A 19,987-nucleotide genomic window follows, 5' to 3' on the forward strand; every position below is an offset into this window, starting at 1 on the left:
AGATAGTTAGAACTCATGCTAAAAACAAGTCATTCTCAGTTGTCAGACTGTACTCACATATTCTTTAGGCGGTGTGAAATCTCAAAGCCAGTCTTCTAGGGTTAAAAGAATTTTGCTGTTTGCATTGGCCGGGAATCGAACCCGGGCCTCCCGCGTGGCAGGCGAGAATTCTACCACTGAACCACCAATGCTCCAGCTGTGAGCAGCTGTGTGCACACCTCCCTTTAACCCTCGTCCTGAGCCTCCTAGTAGATCTGCTGATTCACAGAATATAAGGCCAGGCTCTGATGCTGCCACATCAGCACAGCCTTAAGAACAACATAGGCTCCAGAGCTGAAGGAAGGAGGTAGAGGGGTGTGTGCATGGGTGGAGAATGGGGAGGGAAAGAGAGAGAGAGAAGTTGCTTTGCCTTCAGACCTCAGGACAGAAACTAGAGCTCGAGTCCCTCCTCAGTGGCAAAAAGCACTTGGAGGCTTTGGGTGACTTTCTGCCCCTTGGATGTGTGGGTTTCCCCATTCCATGCTTCCTGTGTGCTGAGCTGTTTTACAGTTCTCAGGTTTCACCCCAGCTTCCCGCTGGAGACTGGCCCAGTCCGAGTCCCTTACTGGTGCCGGGCGTGAAGGCCTCGATCCCACAGCCACCAGTGCCTCCCTGGAAAGTCCAGCTGCTCCCGGGGAGTGAGGTCAGATTCATAGCACCCTGAGCTGCTGCAGGTCAGCATGGTTGAGGAGACTGTGTTCTCCAGCAGGATCTCTGTGGGAGGGGAAGCCTGCCAGGAAAAGGCAAAAGAGCCGCGCTGCATTGGCCGGGAATCGAACCCGGGCCTCCCGCGTGGCAGGCGAGAATTCTACCACTGAACCACCAATGCTCCAGCTGTTCTCTAACACCTCTGCAGGGCTTTTCTCGAGTGGCTGTGTCTGTGGATACCCCGAGCAGCGCCTGCAGGTCACTGCGCCTCACCTGGCCGGTTTGTCCAGTTTGGGAAGCCAGACAGGCATACAGAGAACCATCCTTGCTGGGCCTTATTAGACTGCTTTGGGAGTGCAGGAGCCTACAGAGTTGGCATTGAAGTTACACCTGGAGGCCCTGGGTGCATCCACAGCCCTCAGCCCCCTGGGGTGGGCTTGGTGGAATCTCACCCTGTAAAGATAGAGAGAGAGACACCTCACAAGGCCGTTGGTATACCAACTTCCCGAAATACCCATCCCTGCTCCCACATCCACCAGCTTGAGAGCCAGGCCTGTTTTGTTCACCTCTGTCCACACAGCGCCTGGCACAAAATAGGTGCCCCATACGACTTGCTGTATTAAGTTTTCGTCAAACTGTGTCAATCCCTCATTGAACAACCTTTTTGTAGGAGTGGTCTTTGCCTCATAGGGCCGCACGTTTATTTTTGAACGTCTCTAATTACTGGCAGGTTCCTGATACGGACCTGGAGCCACCTAGACTAATTGATACCTTTTGGACTTGACTGTCCTTAAAAGTCTTCGAGCCAACTTGAGACCCCCATTTATGTGGCAGGCAAGCAGTGTCCTGCCATGATGGACACAGAGCAATTAGTGAGTCCAGGCGGCTGCTTCAAAAAGTCTATTTTGTGTAGACCGTCAGTCCTTTGGCTGCTACACTGGTGGCCATCCCTCATGCTTGTATGATGGGATGGTCTCTGTCCATCTCACAGCTTCTTAAGACATCCACTTCAAAAACCATGAGAAGCTGTTCTATTACCCATGCTGCAGGATCCATTCTCCCTAATCTGAGATGGCTGGAATGGCCATAGCCAGCCATCCTGGTAGATTCCCCCCTGCTGCTCTGTTCTCGGGGGCCCCAGATAAGCTTGCCTGGCTCCCCCTCCTCGCCTTGGCTCATTCATCTCCTCCTGCCCAGAACACTTCTGTCTCCCCTCTCCCTGCCTCCTTCAAGGTCTGGCTGCAATCCCACTTTTAGAAAGATATCCCTGACACCCTGGCCATAGCTCCATCGGTTATCTGGGGAGCTGGTTATCCATTCCCTGAGACTGGTCCCTCATGGAGGCCTCCCTCACACCTCCCTTCTCCCTCTTAGCCTCAGGCCCCAGTTGGAGACCTTGGACATAGACCTGCCCTTCTTGCCTCCCGTGTTACATGGGTTCCTAATGCTTTTCTGTCTGATATAGAACAGCCCTTCCCTGCTCTTTCCATGCCTCACCTATGTCTCAGGCCCTCCTTCCTGACCCTGACAGCTGTGATGTTCCACGGGGATTTCTTCTGTTTTCTGTCAAACCAGCCCCCACAGCCTAGCCTCTCCAGGCTGCCACCAGAGATACCTAATTAAAACATAGACATGAGTGAATGAATGAATGAATGAACGAGTGAATAGGTAAATCAGAGATCATCCCGTTGCCACATGACTATCACCTCGACGGTTGCTTTCCTTCCACAAACCAAACTCTTCCTCCTCCTTTAAATACATTGTGTCTTTTCAGAGCTGTCTGCCTCTGGCCAGTCTCTTCCCTGGGCCTAAGATGCCTTGCCCTTTACCTGGAAAGTGCCTGTGGGTGTTTTTAACATCTGACCCAAATGGCACCTCGTATTCAGCCCATGGCATTTTTCTGGCTTCTGTGGTATCATTGGCACCACGTTGTTACAGTTACTTGTTTGCGTGTGGATCTTGCCCATTGCTCTCGGACCTGATTCAGCGCTATCCTTGGAGATGACACAGACACAGAGAACGTGTTGGGTGCAGAAATGAAGGGTTGAGCAAGTGTTGAATAGAGTTGGTTGACCAACTGACCATGTTACAATTTTGGGTCCCCAAGAAGACATTCCCTTTCATTCTCTCAGAGCCCCCAGATTCCCAGAAATGAGGTAGCTCTGCCATCCCTCATTCTGTTGTACACAAAGGGAAACTGCGACCCAGAATAGGGAAACAATCGTGAGCCAGCCAGCGCCTTCTAGTCGGCGGGAGAGCTGAGGAGGGCCCACCCTGAGATGCGTGACTTCCGATTCCTCTTTCTGAACAGGCCATCTCATCTCCCTCCTGTATCCCCAGCCCCCGGAGCCAGCCGCCAGGGAAGCCTGACTCCACTGCTTGTTCAGCCCCTCTCTCCTGTCTCTCCAGGCTGGTCCGGGAGTTCGTGGCCCAGAACAACACCGTGCAAATCAAGCATGTGATCCAGACCCTGTCTCAGGAGTTTGCCCTGTCTCAGCACCCCCACAGTCGGAAAGGGGGCCTCATCGGCCTGGCCGCCTGCTCTATTGCCCTGGGCAAGGTGGGCCTTTCTCCTGGGGGGACAGACATGGCAACGATGACCTTCGCTCTCTCACCCCTGAGACCCAGCAGGGTGTTGCAGACTTCTGCTTTAGTGCCATTCTCTCCACACCTAAGTCTAGCAAGGCTGGCTTTGCAGCCTTGCACCCTTCTTCTGTGGCATGGCTCCTAGTTTGGAGGCCGACTTGCCAAGCGTCTGTAAGGCCAGCCCTCACACAAAGGCCCAAGCCTCACAGGGGCACTGGGATGTCGACTGGGTGCTGGGGGCCCACATCCTGACCCATCTTGAGCTGTTTCTCCTCCTGCCCCATTGCAGGACTCGGGGTTGTACCTGAAGGAGCTGATTGAGCCGGTGCTGACCTGCTTCAATGACGCGGACAGCAGGCTGCGCTACTATGCGTGCGAAGCCCTGTACAACATTGTCAAGGTGGCCCGTGGTGCCGTGCTGCCCCACTTCAACGTGCTCTTTGATGGGCTCAGCAAGGTGAGCGCCCCCCACTCCAGCCAGGCTGAGCCCACCCCACCCGCTCACATGACCTTTGGGGCCTTGAGTGCTTGGGTCCCTTTCCCCAGATGCAGGCAGAGCAGGTAAACATGGGGCTGCCGGGGCGACTCATCCGTTGAGTTTAAAAATAATTTAATGAGCTTGTGTTTATGTTGGATTTTTTTCCATTTCTCTCTTAATTGATTTGTACTGCATTTTATCAGAGTGTCAGTCCACCATGGAGTAGAGGGAAGAAAACAGTTTGAAAAGCCCTCACCTCCCCTATAGAAGGTGGAGACGGTGAATCCATAGTACAGACTGTATTTCCGCTACAAGGGAGCACTGGCCTATAAGCTGTAGAAAAAAACCCTACTTACAAAGGCAGTGGAGCCCCTCACACACCCTCCCGAGCACCTCGCTCAGCCTCACGGGGCTCTGCTGACCACCATAGTCGCATCCAGGGTACCAGCCTCCAGGAGTGGAGAGAAGACCCAGCATTTGAAGATTGGAAACCCTCAAGGAAGGCCAGTGGGAACCAACCACCTGACCTGGTGGCAGCAGGTCTCAGAGGTCCCTGAACAGAACAGGAAGTCCACCGCATTTCGGTTCCTTAGCCAGGTTCCGCTTTGCCTGTCGCTACGTCCCCTACCTTTCTTCAGTTTTTTCTGTGGAAGGGGTGCCTGTTCAGTATTCCAAGCTGTGCCAGGGCCTTGGCCGTGGGTTTTTAGTGGGTTCTTTGTCTTATGTATTGACTCTGACCATCTCTCTTTTTCTTTCCCTCTCATAGTTGGCTGCAGACCCGGACCCCAATGTGAAAAGCGGATCTGAGCTCCTAGACCGCCTTTTAAAGGTAGTACTTGGTCCCCACTTTTAGTTTGGAATCTGTTTCATCCATCTGTCTGTACAGCTTATGAATTCTATCACTGGGGCTGCTCTTCCTGATTTTTTAAGTGTTTCATTTATGTACAGTCGAAGTGATTCTGGTGTACACTTCTGTGACAAGCGTACAGAGTTATGTCACCAGCACGATCAAGATACAGAAACATGCTGTCGCCCCAAACGCCCCCCTGGTGCTAACCCCACCCAAGGCGGAGGAGGCTGCTCCTCACCTCCCATCCACCCCCCCGCACCCCCCCCCCCAACCAATGACAGGGGGCTGCTTATGCTAAGCTCACCAGGGCATTTGATCCAGATCTAGGGTTTTGCCATAGGATTAGTCCTCTTGGCCTTGATTCCTGCCTTTACTCCAGCATTTTTGCTTGTCCTTTGGCCTGTGGGAGGGTGGATGCTCCAGGACTTCTCCTACCTGGCACAGGCCCTGCCCATTTTCCTCTGTGGCCACCTGACCCCCAGAGCCAGTCCTGGGCCAATAATTCGGTCAGGTCAGGTGGCCCTCGGCCTCTGGCTTTCCACAGCTCACGTGCCTCTGACCCACAGGACATTGTGACGGAGAGCAACAAGTTTGACCTGGTGGGCTTCATCCCTTTGTTGCGGGAGAGAATTTATTCCAACAACCAGTACGCCCGGCAGTTCATCATCTCCTGGGTAAGAGCCAGCCTCACGACTTTTTTCTAGCTATAATGAGCCTCTGATTTAGTAAAATCTGTCCCCTGGCACACCCTGGGCAGTTTGTGTGGCTGAGAGAAGCCTCATTATTATGCCTCTAATAGCCAGTGACATCAGGTAATCCAAAATACGTTTATTCAGCTCTTCCCCAAAGCCATGGGGGTCATGTTTGCCCCTGACAAGGATATGGTTCTTTCCTTGTCCCAAGAGATACCCCTACTTCTCTTTGAAGCCAGTGGTGCTACTTCTAGCGGCCACACCTCTTCGAGCCTCCTCTGTCCTTTCCAGTGTCTTCCCTTCTCCCTGTGGCATCAGGATCTCCTTGGAGTTAAATCCCCATCCTGCACGTTTAACCCACTCTCTGCCATGGGGCACCTGGAGGGCCATGAAACGCTGTCTCAGCAGGGCCGCCTTCTCCCCACCGTGTCCCAGAGCACCGGAGACAAGGAGATGAAGGTTCTCAGGCTGGTGTAACTTCCCTTCCGGTTTCTTCCCCTCGGTCAGATCCTGGTTCTGGAGTCCGTGCCAGACATTAACCTACTGGATTATTTGCCGGAGATCCTGGATGGACTCTTCCAGATCCTGGGCGACAATGGCAAAGAGATTCGGAAAATGTGAGTGGAGACGGGATGGGCCGCTGCCCCGTGCACACACGCACCTCACATCCAGCAGACAGGCAGCCGCAGGAGATCAAGTTCATTCTTTTCTTCCTGGTTCATGTGCTTCCTGCCTTGAGGAGCAGAGAGCTCATGAATCCCCATGCTCTGGAAAACAGCCATCCGGCAACTGTGAATGTAGTCCCCTTCTCGGTGGCCCACCCAGAGCAGAAGTGGGTGTGGGTAGAGGCGCCTCCAGCCCTGGCTGGCGTATGCTATTTCCCTTCCCCTTCTCTCATTGGTAGGTGTGAGGTGGTCCTTGGAGAATTCTTGAAAGAAATTAAGAAGAATCCCTCCAGTGTTAAGTTTGCTGAGATGGCGAACATCCTGGTGATCCACTGCCAGACCACTGGTGAGTGTGAAGGCCCCATGGCCACTGCCATCTCCTCAGAGTCAGAAAGAGCCCTGGTGGGAGTATGAACCAGCACACCATTGGACCTGGGGCAATAGAGGGGTGGGTCCTTGTGAGAGAGAGATTCGGTTCCTCCATCAACATGGAGGCCCTTTTGCTTGGTCTGACCCTGGAATAAGGTCTGGAGACCCTCTTGCTGGGAAGCTTGACATTTCACTGTGAACTGAAAGCCTTTGAGGTTGGGACTGTGTATCCATGACCTTCTGCTGAGTATCAGACCACTCCAAAGTGTGACCGCCTGACACAACAGCCGCTTATTATTGGTCAGGAGTCTGTAAGTCAGCTGGGTGGTTCTGTTCCCCTGGGCCAGGCTTGGCCGCCCTTGATTATGCACCTGCAGTCAGCTGAAGGGTCATCTGAGGCTGGATGGTCTGGGATGGCCTCACTCACACCTGGCGGTTGGCTGGCTGTCACCTGAGAAGCAGGGACAATTGGTCCATGTGTCTCATCATCCGGCATGCTAGCCCAGATGCATTCATATGGCATCAGTAAGGTCCCAAGACACATTGTAGAGGGGAGCATGGCTTCTGGAGGCCTGGGCTTCCACCAGCCACGCCATCACTTCTGCCATCTTTTGGGGGCCACAGTAGCAAGGCCAGACCGGATTCAAGCTGTGAGGAAATGAACTCACCCCTTGATGAGAGGAGCTACCCAGCCCCTTTTCGGGTGCAGAGGGGTAGAGAACCATGGCTGCTCTTCTGTGTACCACAAGATTGCTGTTCCTTCCCGACCTGGTACCTGCGTGTTCCTTTGGAGGGCGAGAGAGTATCAGTGAGGCTAGAAGCCATGCAACCCCTGGCATCCCCTCCAGTCCCATCTTCCGGGCCTGGTCAGTGGGAGGGAGTGCTCTGGCCTCTCGTGCTGACCCTCCCGGAATCCTGCAATTCCTCTTCCAGATGACCTGATCCAGCTGACAGCCATGTGCTGGATGCGCGAGTTCATCCAGCTGGCTGGCCGGGTGATGCTGCCCTACTCTTCTGGGATCCTGACCGCCGTCTTGCCCTGCCTGGCCTATGATGACCGCAAGAAAAGTATCCTTCACCCTGAAGAGAGGAAATGGGAGCAGCCCCTCAGGAGGCTGTCAAGTTGCAGGACCCTGATGTGGGGGATGGAGGCTCCCTTAGGATCCCTCATGCCTCCAGATAGCCCCTGGCACCTGGAGAGCAAGCGGCAGAGTGGGACACGGACTGGGAGCGCTGGGGCAGCAGCAGGGACACAGGGCTAATACCGTTGTCCCCAAACCTCACCTGGTTACTTCCAGCTCTGAAGCAGCTCTCCCAGGTCCCACGGCTCCAAGGCCCTCATACTGCCCTGTCTTGGGGTGTGGGGGTAATCCTGGTGGTAGGAAGTCCACCAGGATGTGTCCTATGAGAAGACAGGAGCATTTCACGGGAACTCCGTTCAGACTGCCGAGTAGTCCCCCTCTGGACAGGACTGATCCCAGTGACCTCGGGTTTAGGGAACACCCGCTGGATGGGGCTACTCCTTACATCAGTGGACTCAGGCATCAAGGAGGTGGCCAACGTGTGTAACCAAAGCCTGATGAAGCTGGTCACCCCTGAGGATGACGAGCCTGATGAGCCGAAGCCAGTGGTGCAGAGGCAGGCAGAGCCCAACCCCGAGGACTCGCTGGCAAAGCAGCAAGGGACAGCCAGTGGTGAGTAGGCCCTACCTCCCGCCCCTCATGCCTCCCAGGCTTGGGGTCCTGCTTCAGCAGCCAGGGCTACTTTCCATATGTTACCTCATCTAACTCTGGTAACAACCCAGTGAGGTGGAAGTTACTCTTCTCCCCATTCTACAGATGGGCACAGGGAAGACCAGTAACACGACCAGGGTCTGGCAGCTACTAGGTGGCAGAATTGGGATTTGAATCCTGGCTGTCTGCCTCCAAAACCCATACTCTTAACTCATACTGCCTCAAAGACCGTTTCCTTTTGGAAATCTTTTTCTGGGTTTGGCTACAGGAAATAGGAAGGTTTGGAACATCGCAGAGGACAGACTGCAGGGCTCACGTGAATCTTGGCCGCAGACGCCCGGCCACCTGGAGGCCAGCTGCCTTCCCTGTGCCAGCCGTTCCCTGGGCAGGAGGCTACAAAAGCTGCGGGTGCAGTTTATTCAGTCCTTGGGGATTCTACTGCCGAAAGCAGTGTCTTTGGCAAATGAAACGGCTCTCTGCTGCCCTTTCACACTCTTTCAGCATTATTGTCTCATTTATAACATAAAGAAAAGCACTTTTATGTCAGTTAGAGTCTGGAGTTTAACTCTCTAAATGTTATCTAGAGCTCTGTTTTTTTCTTTGGGAGGCCTCTCTCCTCACTGAGAGAGCACCGATCAGCTTCGGATGACGTTCTCCTTTGCAGAGTCAGCCAGAGAGTAAATTGATGCAGAACCCACTCAAATTTTTAAGACTAACAGACTCAGGTCTGGAACCTGAGTTCCAGGAGCCCAAAGAATTTCTGAAACGTTTCTCCTGTTGCCGTTCTCAGGCTTCTCTTGAACATGTGAGCAGTATGTCAGGCACGTGAGCCCCACGGGTGTCCTGTCCTGGGTTTGGCTGGCAGAGCCAGCAGCGGTCCATGCTGGACCAGCTCGGGTATCAGGTTACAGCTGTGCGGTTGCTTCTGTGAGCCAGAGCAGCAAAACAGCTGGAGGCAGCACAGCCATCAAGTGGAGCATTGGTGGTTCAGTGGTAGAATTCTCGCCTGCCACGCGGGAGGCCCGGGTTCGATTCCCGGCCAATGCAGCAGCTACAAACTTTTTGGCAGTTCCTTGAGAAAGAAAATTTGGGGGAATAAAGTTATGTGGGCCTCTCAAGGCAGGAGCTTTCTCACTAGGAGAAACTAGAAGAATCTCAGGGAAAGATCTGTTTTGTGAAACACTATGTTTTCTGTATATGTATGGTATCATACAGTTTACATAATTCCACAGCTTTCTTTTTTTGCTTGTGTGGTGGCTTCTTCTGGTTTTTGTTCTGTTTCATTTTGTTTTACTTGACGAGTTACAACAGGCAGAAGTGTCGAGTATTTTATACTGGCTTTAAAAGTTAGTGCCTCTTAATCCGTTGAGTCAGAAAGTAGAATGATGGTTGCTGAACTGGAGGGGAAAGGGGAATTAGACACCTGGTTTCTTTTCAGGGTAATGGAACTGTTGCAGAATTAAATAATGGTGATGCTTTACATAACTTTGTGGATTTACAAAAGATGACCCGGTTGTGTGCTTTAAAATGGTGAGCTTTATGTTAGGAAATTTTATGTTATATGCAGGATGTCTCAGTTTTTTAAATAAAGTTAGTACATCTTCCCTCAAAGTGGAGCCCAGCAGCTCCTACCCCACCCTTTCTCCTTCCGTGGCAACAAGTCAGGGCCTCCAGGAAAGAACCACTGTATTCTGCAGGTCGTGACAGCTGCTAAGAACCTGCCAGCTGGAGCATCGGCAGCTCCACGGTAGAATCCTCGCCTGCCAGAGACCAGTGTGCCATGGCCAGCCAATGCAGTTTATTTTACTTAGGTAAAATAGGTAGTTTTTTCTAAGCGGTCTCAAAACAGCTCCCCACTTAGGAGACGTCATGCTAAACCAAGACACATTCAGGAAGCTTGGCTCTGGATTTTACTACCTCATAAACAGCATTTCAGCAGATGCAGAGCTCAGTTTAGAGTAGTTCCTAGAGATGATCACAGCTCATTTAGAGGCTCCATACCCACTCCTTGCTCAGCTTGTAACTGCCACATTACCAAAGTGCCAGGAGAAGGTCGCGGCGAGCCAGGAGACAGTGATGATTCAGCTGGTCCAGTTGACAGGTTCATCTCAGCCTCCGCCGCTTTTTCCTATTACTATTTTCCTCCACTGTTCCAGCTCCGGTCGCCTGGCCAAAGGCGGGAACCTCCTCCCTGGTCTCCCTCTGTTGGAGGGCAAGACCCACGAGGAGGTTCATCAGCCGAGCCTTCTGTGCGTGAGCATACACGTGCACACGTGCGCGTCCCCCTCACCTCTGACTGCAGGACCCTCATTTGTGCCACACTGTTCCCAGCCCGTCTGCTTGCTTTGGCTCCCCTTTGGCCCTGCCACTTCAGGGGTCCGTGATGCGGCCTCCTTTCCCTGAGTTCCTGCAGTGTTTGACGTGTGCACCCTTTTCCTCTCTGTGATGTTGCCTGATTGTCCCAGGTGTCCTGGCCTAGACTCGGTCAGAACGGCCTGCTGGTGAGTCATGGCTCTGCTGACTTCGTATCTGTTGCCCTTGGAGAAGCCACTTAGCCTTTTTAAGCCCCAAATTCCTTACTTGTTAAATAAGGCTAACGATAATAATACCAAACCTGTAGTGTGGTGGTGAGTTTTAAATGAGATTTTTGCTTATAAAGCTTTTAGAATATAGCAAAGGCCAGACACTCTCAGAAACAGGTACTTTAGTGTCAAATTTTTAATGCATGTGTATAACATACCTATGTACTTAGCGAGGTTCTCTGGACAGGGCTTTTCCTCCCTTGTTTTTTGTTGTTGTTGTTTTTGTTTTTTTAATCATCAACATTTTCCAGATAGTAGTGTGCCCCTGGTGGGTCCTAAATGAGGGATCACGGAGGGTTAGGGGGTAGAAGTTCTTGTACCAGGTGAGGGGCAGAATTATAAATAAGGTTTCTAGGAGAGGGCTTGCAACCACTGTTAGTAGATGTGTAATGGAATCCATCCACTTGCAAGGCTTTGATGGGACTGGATATAGCGGCAGCTTCTGTGGACCCTGCAGATGTAGGTAAATCATCTGCCTGCAAGGAGCCCAGGACAGACCCACAGTTGAGTAATCATGTGGCCCTGCATGCGGTCACAGAGGACTGGGGGCTCCAGGCCAAGTCCATGGAGGTCGTTTGAGCTGGATCTTTTCCTTCTCCTTAGCTTCCACTCTGCCCCCACCTCACCCCACCTCTTTTTTTACTCTGATTATAAGGGAGGTTATTACTGTGATTTTTACTCTGATTATATTACTCTAGTTACACGCTCCCTGTAGAGATGAGAGGGGGGAAGAGGCATTCCTAGTGGGGGGAGAGTAAGCAGGTGGAATATATCGTCTGCTACATACGTTTGGTGGCATGTGTCAGAAGCCATGAACATTTGAGAGAATTTGTTCTCAAGGAACAAATAGAGATGTAGGTAAGGTTTTCCATTTAAACACCTAACAAACGTTAGCTCCTAACAAGGCTGTGAGGTGAGTACTGGTTACCCCGTTATACAGTGAGGGACTGGAGGCAAAGTCGGTAAGCTGCCCACAGTTGCACAGCTAGTAAGTAGGGGGGTCAGGGCTCAGATTTAGGCCCGAGGGCTCTGAGTCTTTGCTCCTAGCGCCGTTTACACCACAATTCTCTAAAGAGGGAACTAATACAAAAAGGGCAGCCACAGATGTACAGCTTGACTGGAAATGGGAGCACTGGAGAGTAAAACAATGTATCATTTTTACTCATCAACTTGGCAAAAATGTAAAAGATTACTAATATCCCTGTGTGAAGCTTGGGGAGATCGACTGCTTCTCTGTGCCTGAAGTGCATGTGTAGTGGTAGAACCTTACTAAAGAGCAGCTTATCAACGTGGATTAAAATATAGAATTCCTGACCCTTCCACCCAGCAGTACCCCTGTAGTGGGATCCTAGAAAAATACACTTGTGCAGGAAGAAGCGTGGGAGAGATGTAAGAGTGAAAGCTACGAAACAAAGGAAGTTAACTTGAACCCTATTTCTGATATCGCATCATTTCATCTACAAATGTGCATGTTTCTAAAAGTCAAGAGGGAGGAGGCAGCCAGGGGCGTGGAGTCCTGGCTGCCGTTCCAGGCTGGCCCACCAGCCTTCCCCGTGTGTCCTCCTCCCCTTTGCCAAGATCTGTTCTATCAGGCCCAGCCTGCGCCTGGCCCCACTGAGCTGTGCCCTGTCCCGCACAGGGCCTCTGGGACTAGAGGGGGCAGGCAGCAGCTCAGAACCTTCCTGTTCAATGTGGAAATCAAGGCCCTCTTTACTTGCGGGTTGAGGGAGGTCCATAGTTCACAGGAATAACACTACACTAAGCTATAGTATAAAGTAAAAAAAAAAAAAAAAAAAACAAAAACAAATTGCAGAAAACATACTGTGATTCCATTTATGTTACAAAACAAAAAGAAATACTGAGGAGGGCACCTGTTGGGATGAGCACTGGGTATTGTATGGAAACCAATTTGACAATAAATTTCATATTAAAAAGCAAAACAAAACAAAAAGAAAGATAGGAATACTTGCCAGACCAGTGAAGTAGTTACCTGCATATAGAGTGGAGTAAGATTAAAGGTTAGAAAGAGACATGGGCATGTTCTACTTTGTTTGAAATTTTTAGAATGAGAATATGTTTTACTTGTATAATTTACAAGAAGCCAAGGCTGGCACCATTTGAACAACAATATATAAATAATGATAGTTTTAATTGGTAATCCACAGAATAAAATATGGGCCCATAATGATATATATGGATGGATGGATGGATGGATGGATGGATGGATGGATGGGAAGGGACTGCATTTTCCTATAGAAGAATTCTGGTTAATAAATGTAGAAAAAAAGAGGAAAACAAAATCACCATTAGGCAAACTCCACAGTAATTATTATAGATCCATCAATGGATGCCAAAGTCAGTAGGGGAACATTTGAGGAAAATGTTTGTTTTTTCAAACTAGACTGTTTGTCTAGTCTCAAGTATCTTCCCCAAGACATTTATTAATTACAAAAAGGAAAACAGTAACTTACTGTAAAGAAACCCAGCAGACACTACCACAGTCAGATGATAAGGTCAACATCATCAGTAACAAGACAGACAGACATCACATACCCCTGATATGATGCACTGAGAAAGTGCGTCACTTTGATGGTGGTCTTCCAAAAATGCGTAACCTCCGCCTAATCATGAGAAAATGCAAGACTAACCAAGGTAGCAACATATTCTGCAAAGTAACTGACCAGGGCTTCAGTGATAGCGAGTTCGTGGAAGATACGGAAAGACTGCGGAACCGTCACAGATTGGCAGGGACTAGGGAGACACGACAACTAAATGCAACATGTGGTCCCTGATTCTACCCTGGAACACAGGATGTAAGTGGAAACACCAGTGAAATTCACATTAGGTCTGTAGTTGTGTTAGCAGTGTTATGTGAGTGTTCCTTTCCTGGTTTGATAATGTATGATCTTAGGTGCAGCTGGGTAAAGGGTAAACAGAATTCTGTGCTATTTTTACAACCTTTCAGAAAATTAAAATAATCTCAGAATAAGTATTCTGTTCAACTTTCTGTCTTTATAGATCTACCTCTTTTGGACATTTCACAAATTGCAGGCTTTTATGACTAGCTTCTTAACGTTGGCATGTTTCCAGTGTTCACCCATGTTGTAGCACATATCAGTATTTTATGCATCTTTGTTGCCGTATAATGGTCCACTCTATGGCTGTAACACACTTATCCATTCATCAGTTGATAGACATTTGATTGCTATGAACATGATGTACGGTTTTGGTGTGGACATGAGCATCCGTTTCTCTAGGGTATATATCTAGGAGTGGGATTGCCGGGTCAAAGGGTAATAGCTCTGTTGAGCCTTTAAGGAATTGCCAGGCTGTTTTCCAAAACACCTGCACCATTTTACATTCCCACCAGCAGGGTCCAAGGGTTTTCTCCACATGCTCACCACCACTCATTATCTGTATTTCAGCCGTCCTAGTGGGTGTGAACTGGTACCTCGTCGCAGTTTTGATTTACATTTCCCTGATGGCTAATGATGTTGACTATCCCAGGAGTCATTTTTAACATCCATTGCCTTCGGGCCAGCGGTCCCTTCTGAGATTTCCCAGATGTGTTCAGGGCTGGTGCCCTTCTTCTTTTGAGATCACTGTGCCTAAACACTTACAAGCACGGATGCTATCCCAGAAGCTTGGGGAGTGGGTGGCATTGGGTCCTTAGGGCTCCTGAGCTTTAGTCCTTTTCAAGAGCCAGAGTCAAGATGTGGGGGACTAGAGAGTCGGTGTCCTTATATCAGGCATCTCGTTCATTCGGAAGACTTCAGCGGTCCTCTGGCATGACACCTTGTTCCTCTCACTGTCCCCAGGAGGCCCTGATGGTTCTTGTGACTCCAGCTTCAGTAGCAGCATCAGCGTCTTCACACCAGCCAGGTAAGTGGTTTGTTCCAGCCAGAGGCGCTTGTAGAAAGCAAGTGGCCTGGGTCTTTCCTGGGTGCAGCAAATTGCAGTAAAGACCCGAGGCAAACTCTCCTTAGGGGGCACAGTGGGTGCTTGATGAAGGGATCTGAAGAACACTGAGAAAACCCAAATCCCCCTAGTTCTGATGGACAGGTAGCCTTGTCCCCAAGGACAAAGATAAGAAGTTGTTGGAGGTCAGTAAACACAGGTTGTAAACGTAGAACCAGTGCATGGTAGCTACAGGGAGACACGCGCAGACACCTTTGCCCAGAACCTTTTTGCCTGTCGGGATAACGTGGGGCTGACAAGACTGACAAGGAGAAGGCTGTTCCAGAGTCCAAGAGAGCATAGGCTATGGGCCGCAGGAGCCATCCTCTCCCAGGCGCCGGGTCAGCTGTCATAGTGCAGCCTTCCACATGGGGGCAGAGCAGGCCAAGCAGCAAGATCATTGCTTGCAGTTCCCTACATACTGTATGCTGGGTGATGACATCCACTGGAGGGGGAATTATCACCGTTTTGTCCCTTTCCACCTGCCCTGGACTTGCCCCATGTCACTTTGTCTTTGGGTAGAATTAGCACCTGTGGGGCTGCAATGGATGGCATTCTTCTATAAGGGGTTTCTTCCCTCTCATCCCGACACTGAACCTGGACCCTGGGGAAGGGGTCACTCATGATGAGAAAATATGCACTCAACCCCCAGGAGGCTCTCTTCTCCCCGGACCTTTAGAATCTTTCCTCCTTTTGTATCATTTTTTCACTTACTCTTATTTCTAAGACCCTGTGGGCATTTTCAAAGTATGTGAGTACTGATTATAAACGTGGACTGCTCCTGGGGCCTCTTCTAATCATTTGAGCAAGGCGGTAAACATTCATTCATTCATTCATCCTGTTAGTTGTCACATACTCCAGAGTACCTGCCAGGCTTCAGCCCTACAGGTTCCAAGGTAAAGATGTGACCCCTGAGTGTGGTCCCCAAGCTTGAGGTTCTCTAGTGGGGAAACAGAAGCAGGGCATGATTTCTGTGACAGGGGACTCAGAGGGTGCTGGGGGTGTGCCATGGTGCCCGAGCTGAAGCTCACTGGAATAGTGGCTGACAAGGGTGATCACTCACTGGGTGCTTCCTGGCCCGGCTGTGCCAAATACTTTGTGTCACGTCATTGGATCTCGCTGATGTTTCAATCCCATGGGGTCATTAGTAGTATTAATTCCTTTTAGGGCTGAGGAGGGACCGGAGACCTGGGGGCTGCTGTGTAGAGAAAGAATTAGGAGGGTCGGGCGAGTGCAAACCACCTCGGGGGCCACAGCTTCTTTCCCGTGGGAGGAGATGGAGGCTCAGCCTGAAGAAGTGGCAGAACGTGGAGAAAATTGGAGAGACTTTTTCTTATCTGTTTTGAAGGATGACTTGACCAGATTTGCTGATGCGTGTGATGGAATGAGAGGAGAGACTGAGGGAAAGAGTAACTTCTAGATTTGGGGCTTCAGCCAACTCAGGATATCCTGACATTTCCCACGCTGGGGTGGAAGGAGGCACAGGTGTGTGAGTGGGCCAGTCATGTGCTGTGTGCCCCAGGGAGGTTAAGGAGGCAGCTTTGGATCCTGGATTCTGGAGCGGGGGGAGAGATCCGGAGAGAAGTGCTGGGAGATGTGTCCTCCAGAGGGACCAGCTCTTGTTCTGAAGGCTATGGGAGCCTGCCTGTAAGTGGCAGTGTCTGGTGCAGACCTGTGACTCGGAAGGCCCTCTGGCAGCTCCAGGGGGGATGAGTGAGGGAGGGGCAAAAGTGGCAGCACAGAAGCCTGTTGCAGACTTGTCACCGTTGTCTAGGCCACAGGGTATTGTCCTGCTCCAGGGGAGTGGCAGTGGGAGGTGGAGAAAGGTCTAGGAGGAGGCAGAGGTCAGACATCACTGACTAACCATGGCGGGCGGGCATGACTCTCGTCGCCTCGCTTGGGAGGCAGGGGCGCCATTTGCTGGAGCGGCTCTAAAGGCTGAGGCTGGGAACTGCCTCATTGGAACCAGATTTTGTTTTAGACCTGTCATTCAGGAGCCCGTGCCAGACCCTACCCTTTTAAAATTAAAAAACCAAGAGCAAATCATCTCGTGCTTTCTTTATCCCACAAATGGCTATTTCCTCGTGGCAGCTACCAGTCTGAGTCAGTAGCTGTGCCAGAGAGGGGGGCGACCTTCAGAGTCATGAAACCTGAGCCAGGTGCCAAGGCCCTGGGCCCCCCACTCGTTGGAGATGGCAGCTGAAGACAGTAGGGTAGGGGCAGTCTTCCTCCAGTAGGTGCTGCCAGAGGGGCACTGAGCTCAGACAAGAAGGCAACTTCCAGGATCGCCAAGAAACAAAAACCCACCCTGTGACTGTCCAGACACACTGCCTGCCCTCATCTCTCATGAATCCTCTATGTAGTGGAGTCCGACCGCCCGGGCACACATCCTGACTCTGTGTCCCTGGGCAAGCAGCTTAACCGCTCCCTGCCTCGGTTTCCTCATCTTTAAACTGGGTGCGATGATAGTGCCTACCTCCTAGGGGTGTGGAGCTTGTATGAATTGAATATGTAAAGAGAACAGAATGGTGCCCAGCTCAGAGAAAGCCCTTTACGCATTTTAGCTACAATTATTATTACAAGAACTTCATTATTATCCCCATTTTATGAATGAGGAAACAGGCCCAGAGAGGTGAACTTCTGGTCCACAGTCACTCAGCCAGGTTGGAATTAGTGGCCAGGTTGGAGTTCAGGCTAGGCCTGTCTGACTCCCAAGCCCACTGGTGTGGCTTTTGTTGGTTGCACTGGGAGAGTCCCAGAAGCCCACCCGACAGGGGAGCCCCGGACAGGTTACTACATGCACAGACTTCCACTCCAATGCCTGGGGCCTTGCCAAGGACTGTGGTGTCATCATTGAGTTTCGGTATAGGTCACTGGCTACATAAAGGCAAACAGAAAGATCTGGAATTCCATGCTTCTCAACTTCTAGCATCTGGAAATTGAAAAAAAAGTTGTAAAGATACTTTATTAAAAAAATGTGGAATTCAGAAACAATTTTTTTATTTACTTTCTTTCTAATTTGATTAGAGATGTAACATATGAGTACCATAAAAAGTTAGACATTACAGGGATGCCTAGGTGGCTCAGTCAGTTAAGCTTCCTATCTTGATTTCCACTCACAGGCTCAGGGTTCATGGGTTCGAGCCCTGTGTTGGGCTCTTTGCTGACAAAGTGAAGGCTGCTTGGGATTCTCTCTCTCCCTCTCTCTCTCCCTGCTCCCCCACCAAAATAAAAATAAACATTTAAAAAAAAAAACATTAGACATTACAGAAATGAAGTGTTGCCTCCCAGAGAGGACCCCTGGAATTTATCATTATTTATTGGTAGAATCAGAAGTATTGTTTAATAAATCGCTATTTTATTTATTTTTTGTTGTTAAATTTTTTTAATGTTTATTTTTGAGAGAGAGAGAGACAGAGCACAAGCAGGGGAGGGGCAGAGAGAGAGAGGGAGACACAGAATCTGAAGCAGGTTCCAGGCTCTGAGCTGTTAACACAGATCCCGATGTGGGGCTCAAACCCACGAACCACAAGATCACTACCTAGGTCGAAGGTGGAGTCAACTGACTGAGCTCCCCAGGTGTCCCATTAAATCGCTATTTTAATAGCTACAGTAGTGCCATGCACTTGGAAAATGTCGTACACATACGTGTAAGACATTAGTTATGAGATGCTTTATGAGAATGTTCAGTGGAAGTGGGGTTTTGCAGACACCTTGAAATAACTCAGAAACCCCCAGGAGCGACTAGTCTAGACTTTTTGGACCCGATGCAGAAATGTATTTTAAACTGTGAGTGAGCTCCCATCTGCTCTCTGGGTAAGGTAACCCAGGGCAGAGGATACTCCATCTCGGACTCAGGAGCTGAGCACACCATGCAGCCTGCCCTCTCTAGGAAGGGCCTGGGTTCCCACAGACTTCTGGCTCCCCGCGGTGCATGTGTGGAGCCCAGCACACAGCAGCCGGCCCTGCCCAGCGGAGCGGCTGAGAGCTGCCTCCTCCACAGCTAGTAGAATCTTTCCCAGGCACTAAGATCAGTCTCCCTGGTGCCCTGGGTGCCCCGGCTTCCCATGAGCCTCACCTCCAGCCAGCCAAGGGAAGTGAGACCCAGGGAGAGTGTCTCCGGCTAAGGGAATAAGTTTTCAACTGATGGCCGCATGGCCTTGGACGGGTTCCATACTGTCTCATCTGTGCATCGCAGGATTGAGTTACTTGAACCATGACGTCCCTTTCAGCCATGGTGTTCTTGGTGGGTTGAAGCTGACACCTGCCTCACCAGCAATCTGAAGGTGCCCGTGTCTGGGGAGGTTTGCCATAGCCAACTTTTGCTGTGGGGAAAGTCAGAGAATGTCAGTGCACAGAATGCTGCCAGTTCTTGTGCGCTGGCTCCACGAAATCCTTCATTATATGGCCTTGACACAGCGCCATCATGGGGAGATGCCACCATGGGCTGGCCCTTGATTTGTCCCTCAGTAGAGACATTGAACTGGCTGGAAGCATCTTGGGACTACAGTGAATCAAGGAGCCCATCTGGCCCAGGGACCATCTAACATGTTGGAGCCCTTATTTGGGCCGCTTGGATTTGGAATGCCCCCCACACAGAGCAGCACCAGGCTTTCCCAGTCTCCTCTCCCGCCCCACGTAGAGACTTTGCCTGTCGTGCTGATAGGAAAATATATTGAACGGTCTCTGCGACCCCTCTCTGTCCCTCCAGTACACAGGGCTGCCAGGTCTGACCGGGCCAGTCCACATAAGGGCTGCCATTCAGCTGCCCCTGCCAGGGGATAGTTGCAAATGGACTCTCCTGAGCCTGGCCCATTAGGAGGCAGTGCCGTGTGGTAGAGGAGGCCACTCTAGGCTCGGACTGCTCACATTCAAGTTGTGAGCTCCACCCCTTCCCGATCGGGTAACCTCTGGGCCTGACTTGCAGGGTGGAGTCGGAGCGGCTGGGCTTGGCACTGCCTTCCTCCCACTGGCAGCTTAGGCCACAGCCATTGCTGGCCACTACGGCCCTGACTGCCCCCAGGGGAGTGAAAACAAGGCCTTGCTCCCCGGGGGACCATTTCGGCTAAGAAAGTGGTGCTGGCCTGCAGGCATAGAGTCCCAGCACCCTGGCCCCATGTGGGAGCTGGAATGTCCTGCTGTGGAAGGGGACTCACTGTGGACCGAGGGCTCACCAGGTCAGGATGCAGAGGCAGAATCAGGGCAGTTGCCATTCATTCCTCACAGCCTCCTGAGCTCCCACTCTGTTAAGGCCTTGGGGTGTAGGTAGGCTTCCGGAGCTTCTCCAGCTTCTCAAGGAAACGAGCTATAATAGCATGCTGGAAGGAGCCAGGTAGGAGGACGGGGAAAAGGAGGACTTGGCGATAAGAGAGTAAGTCCTGGTCATCA

General features: G+C 50.9%; 1 protein-coding gene and 3 non-coding genes across 4 annotated transcripts in view; 2 read left to right on the top strand and 2 right to left on the bottom strand.

The window, feature by feature from the left end:
• The window catches only part of VAC14 (VAC14 component of PIKFYVE complex), a 102,133-nt gene that overhangs the window by 9,793 nt on the left and 72,353 nt on the right, over positions 1-19,987 (top strand). Inside the window, exons 2-10 of the mRNA XM_042919806.1 lie at positions 3,097-3,247; positions 3,563-3,730; positions 4,518-4,580; positions 5,168-5,275; positions 5,801-5,910; positions 6,198-6,304; positions 7,261-7,395; positions 7,869-8,021; positions 14,461-14,524. Of these exons, the coding sequence (XP_042775740.1) occupies positions 3,097-3,247; positions 3,563-3,730; positions 4,518-4,580; positions 5,168-5,275; positions 5,801-5,910; positions 6,198-6,304; positions 7,261-7,395; positions 7,869-8,021; positions 14,461-14,524 (1,059 nt within the window). The remainder of the gene's footprint in view (positions 1-3,096; positions 3,248-3,562; positions 3,731-4,517; positions 4,581-5,167; positions 5,276-5,800; positions 5,911-6,197; positions 6,305-7,260; positions 7,396-7,868; positions 8,022-14,460; positions 14,525-19,987) is intronic.
• On the bottom strand, positions 121-191 carry TRNAG-GCC. The gene has a single exon. It is a non-coding gene; the product is annotated as a tRNA-Gly (tRNA).
• On the bottom strand, positions 798-868 carry TRNAG-GCC. The gene has a single exon. It is a non-coding gene; the product is annotated as a tRNA-Gly (tRNA).
• Positions 9,037-9,107, top strand: TRNAG-GCC. Its single transcript has one exon. It is a non-coding gene; the product is annotated as a tRNA-Gly (tRNA).

The sequence above is a fragment of the Panthera leo genome, chromosome E2 (genome assembly GCF_018350215.1).
Source record: "Panthera leo isolate Ple1 chromosome E2, P.leo_Ple1_pat1.1, whole genome shotgun sequence".
NCBI classification, from domain to species: Eukaryota; Metazoa; Chordata; class Mammalia; order Carnivora; family Felidae; genus Panthera; species Panthera leo.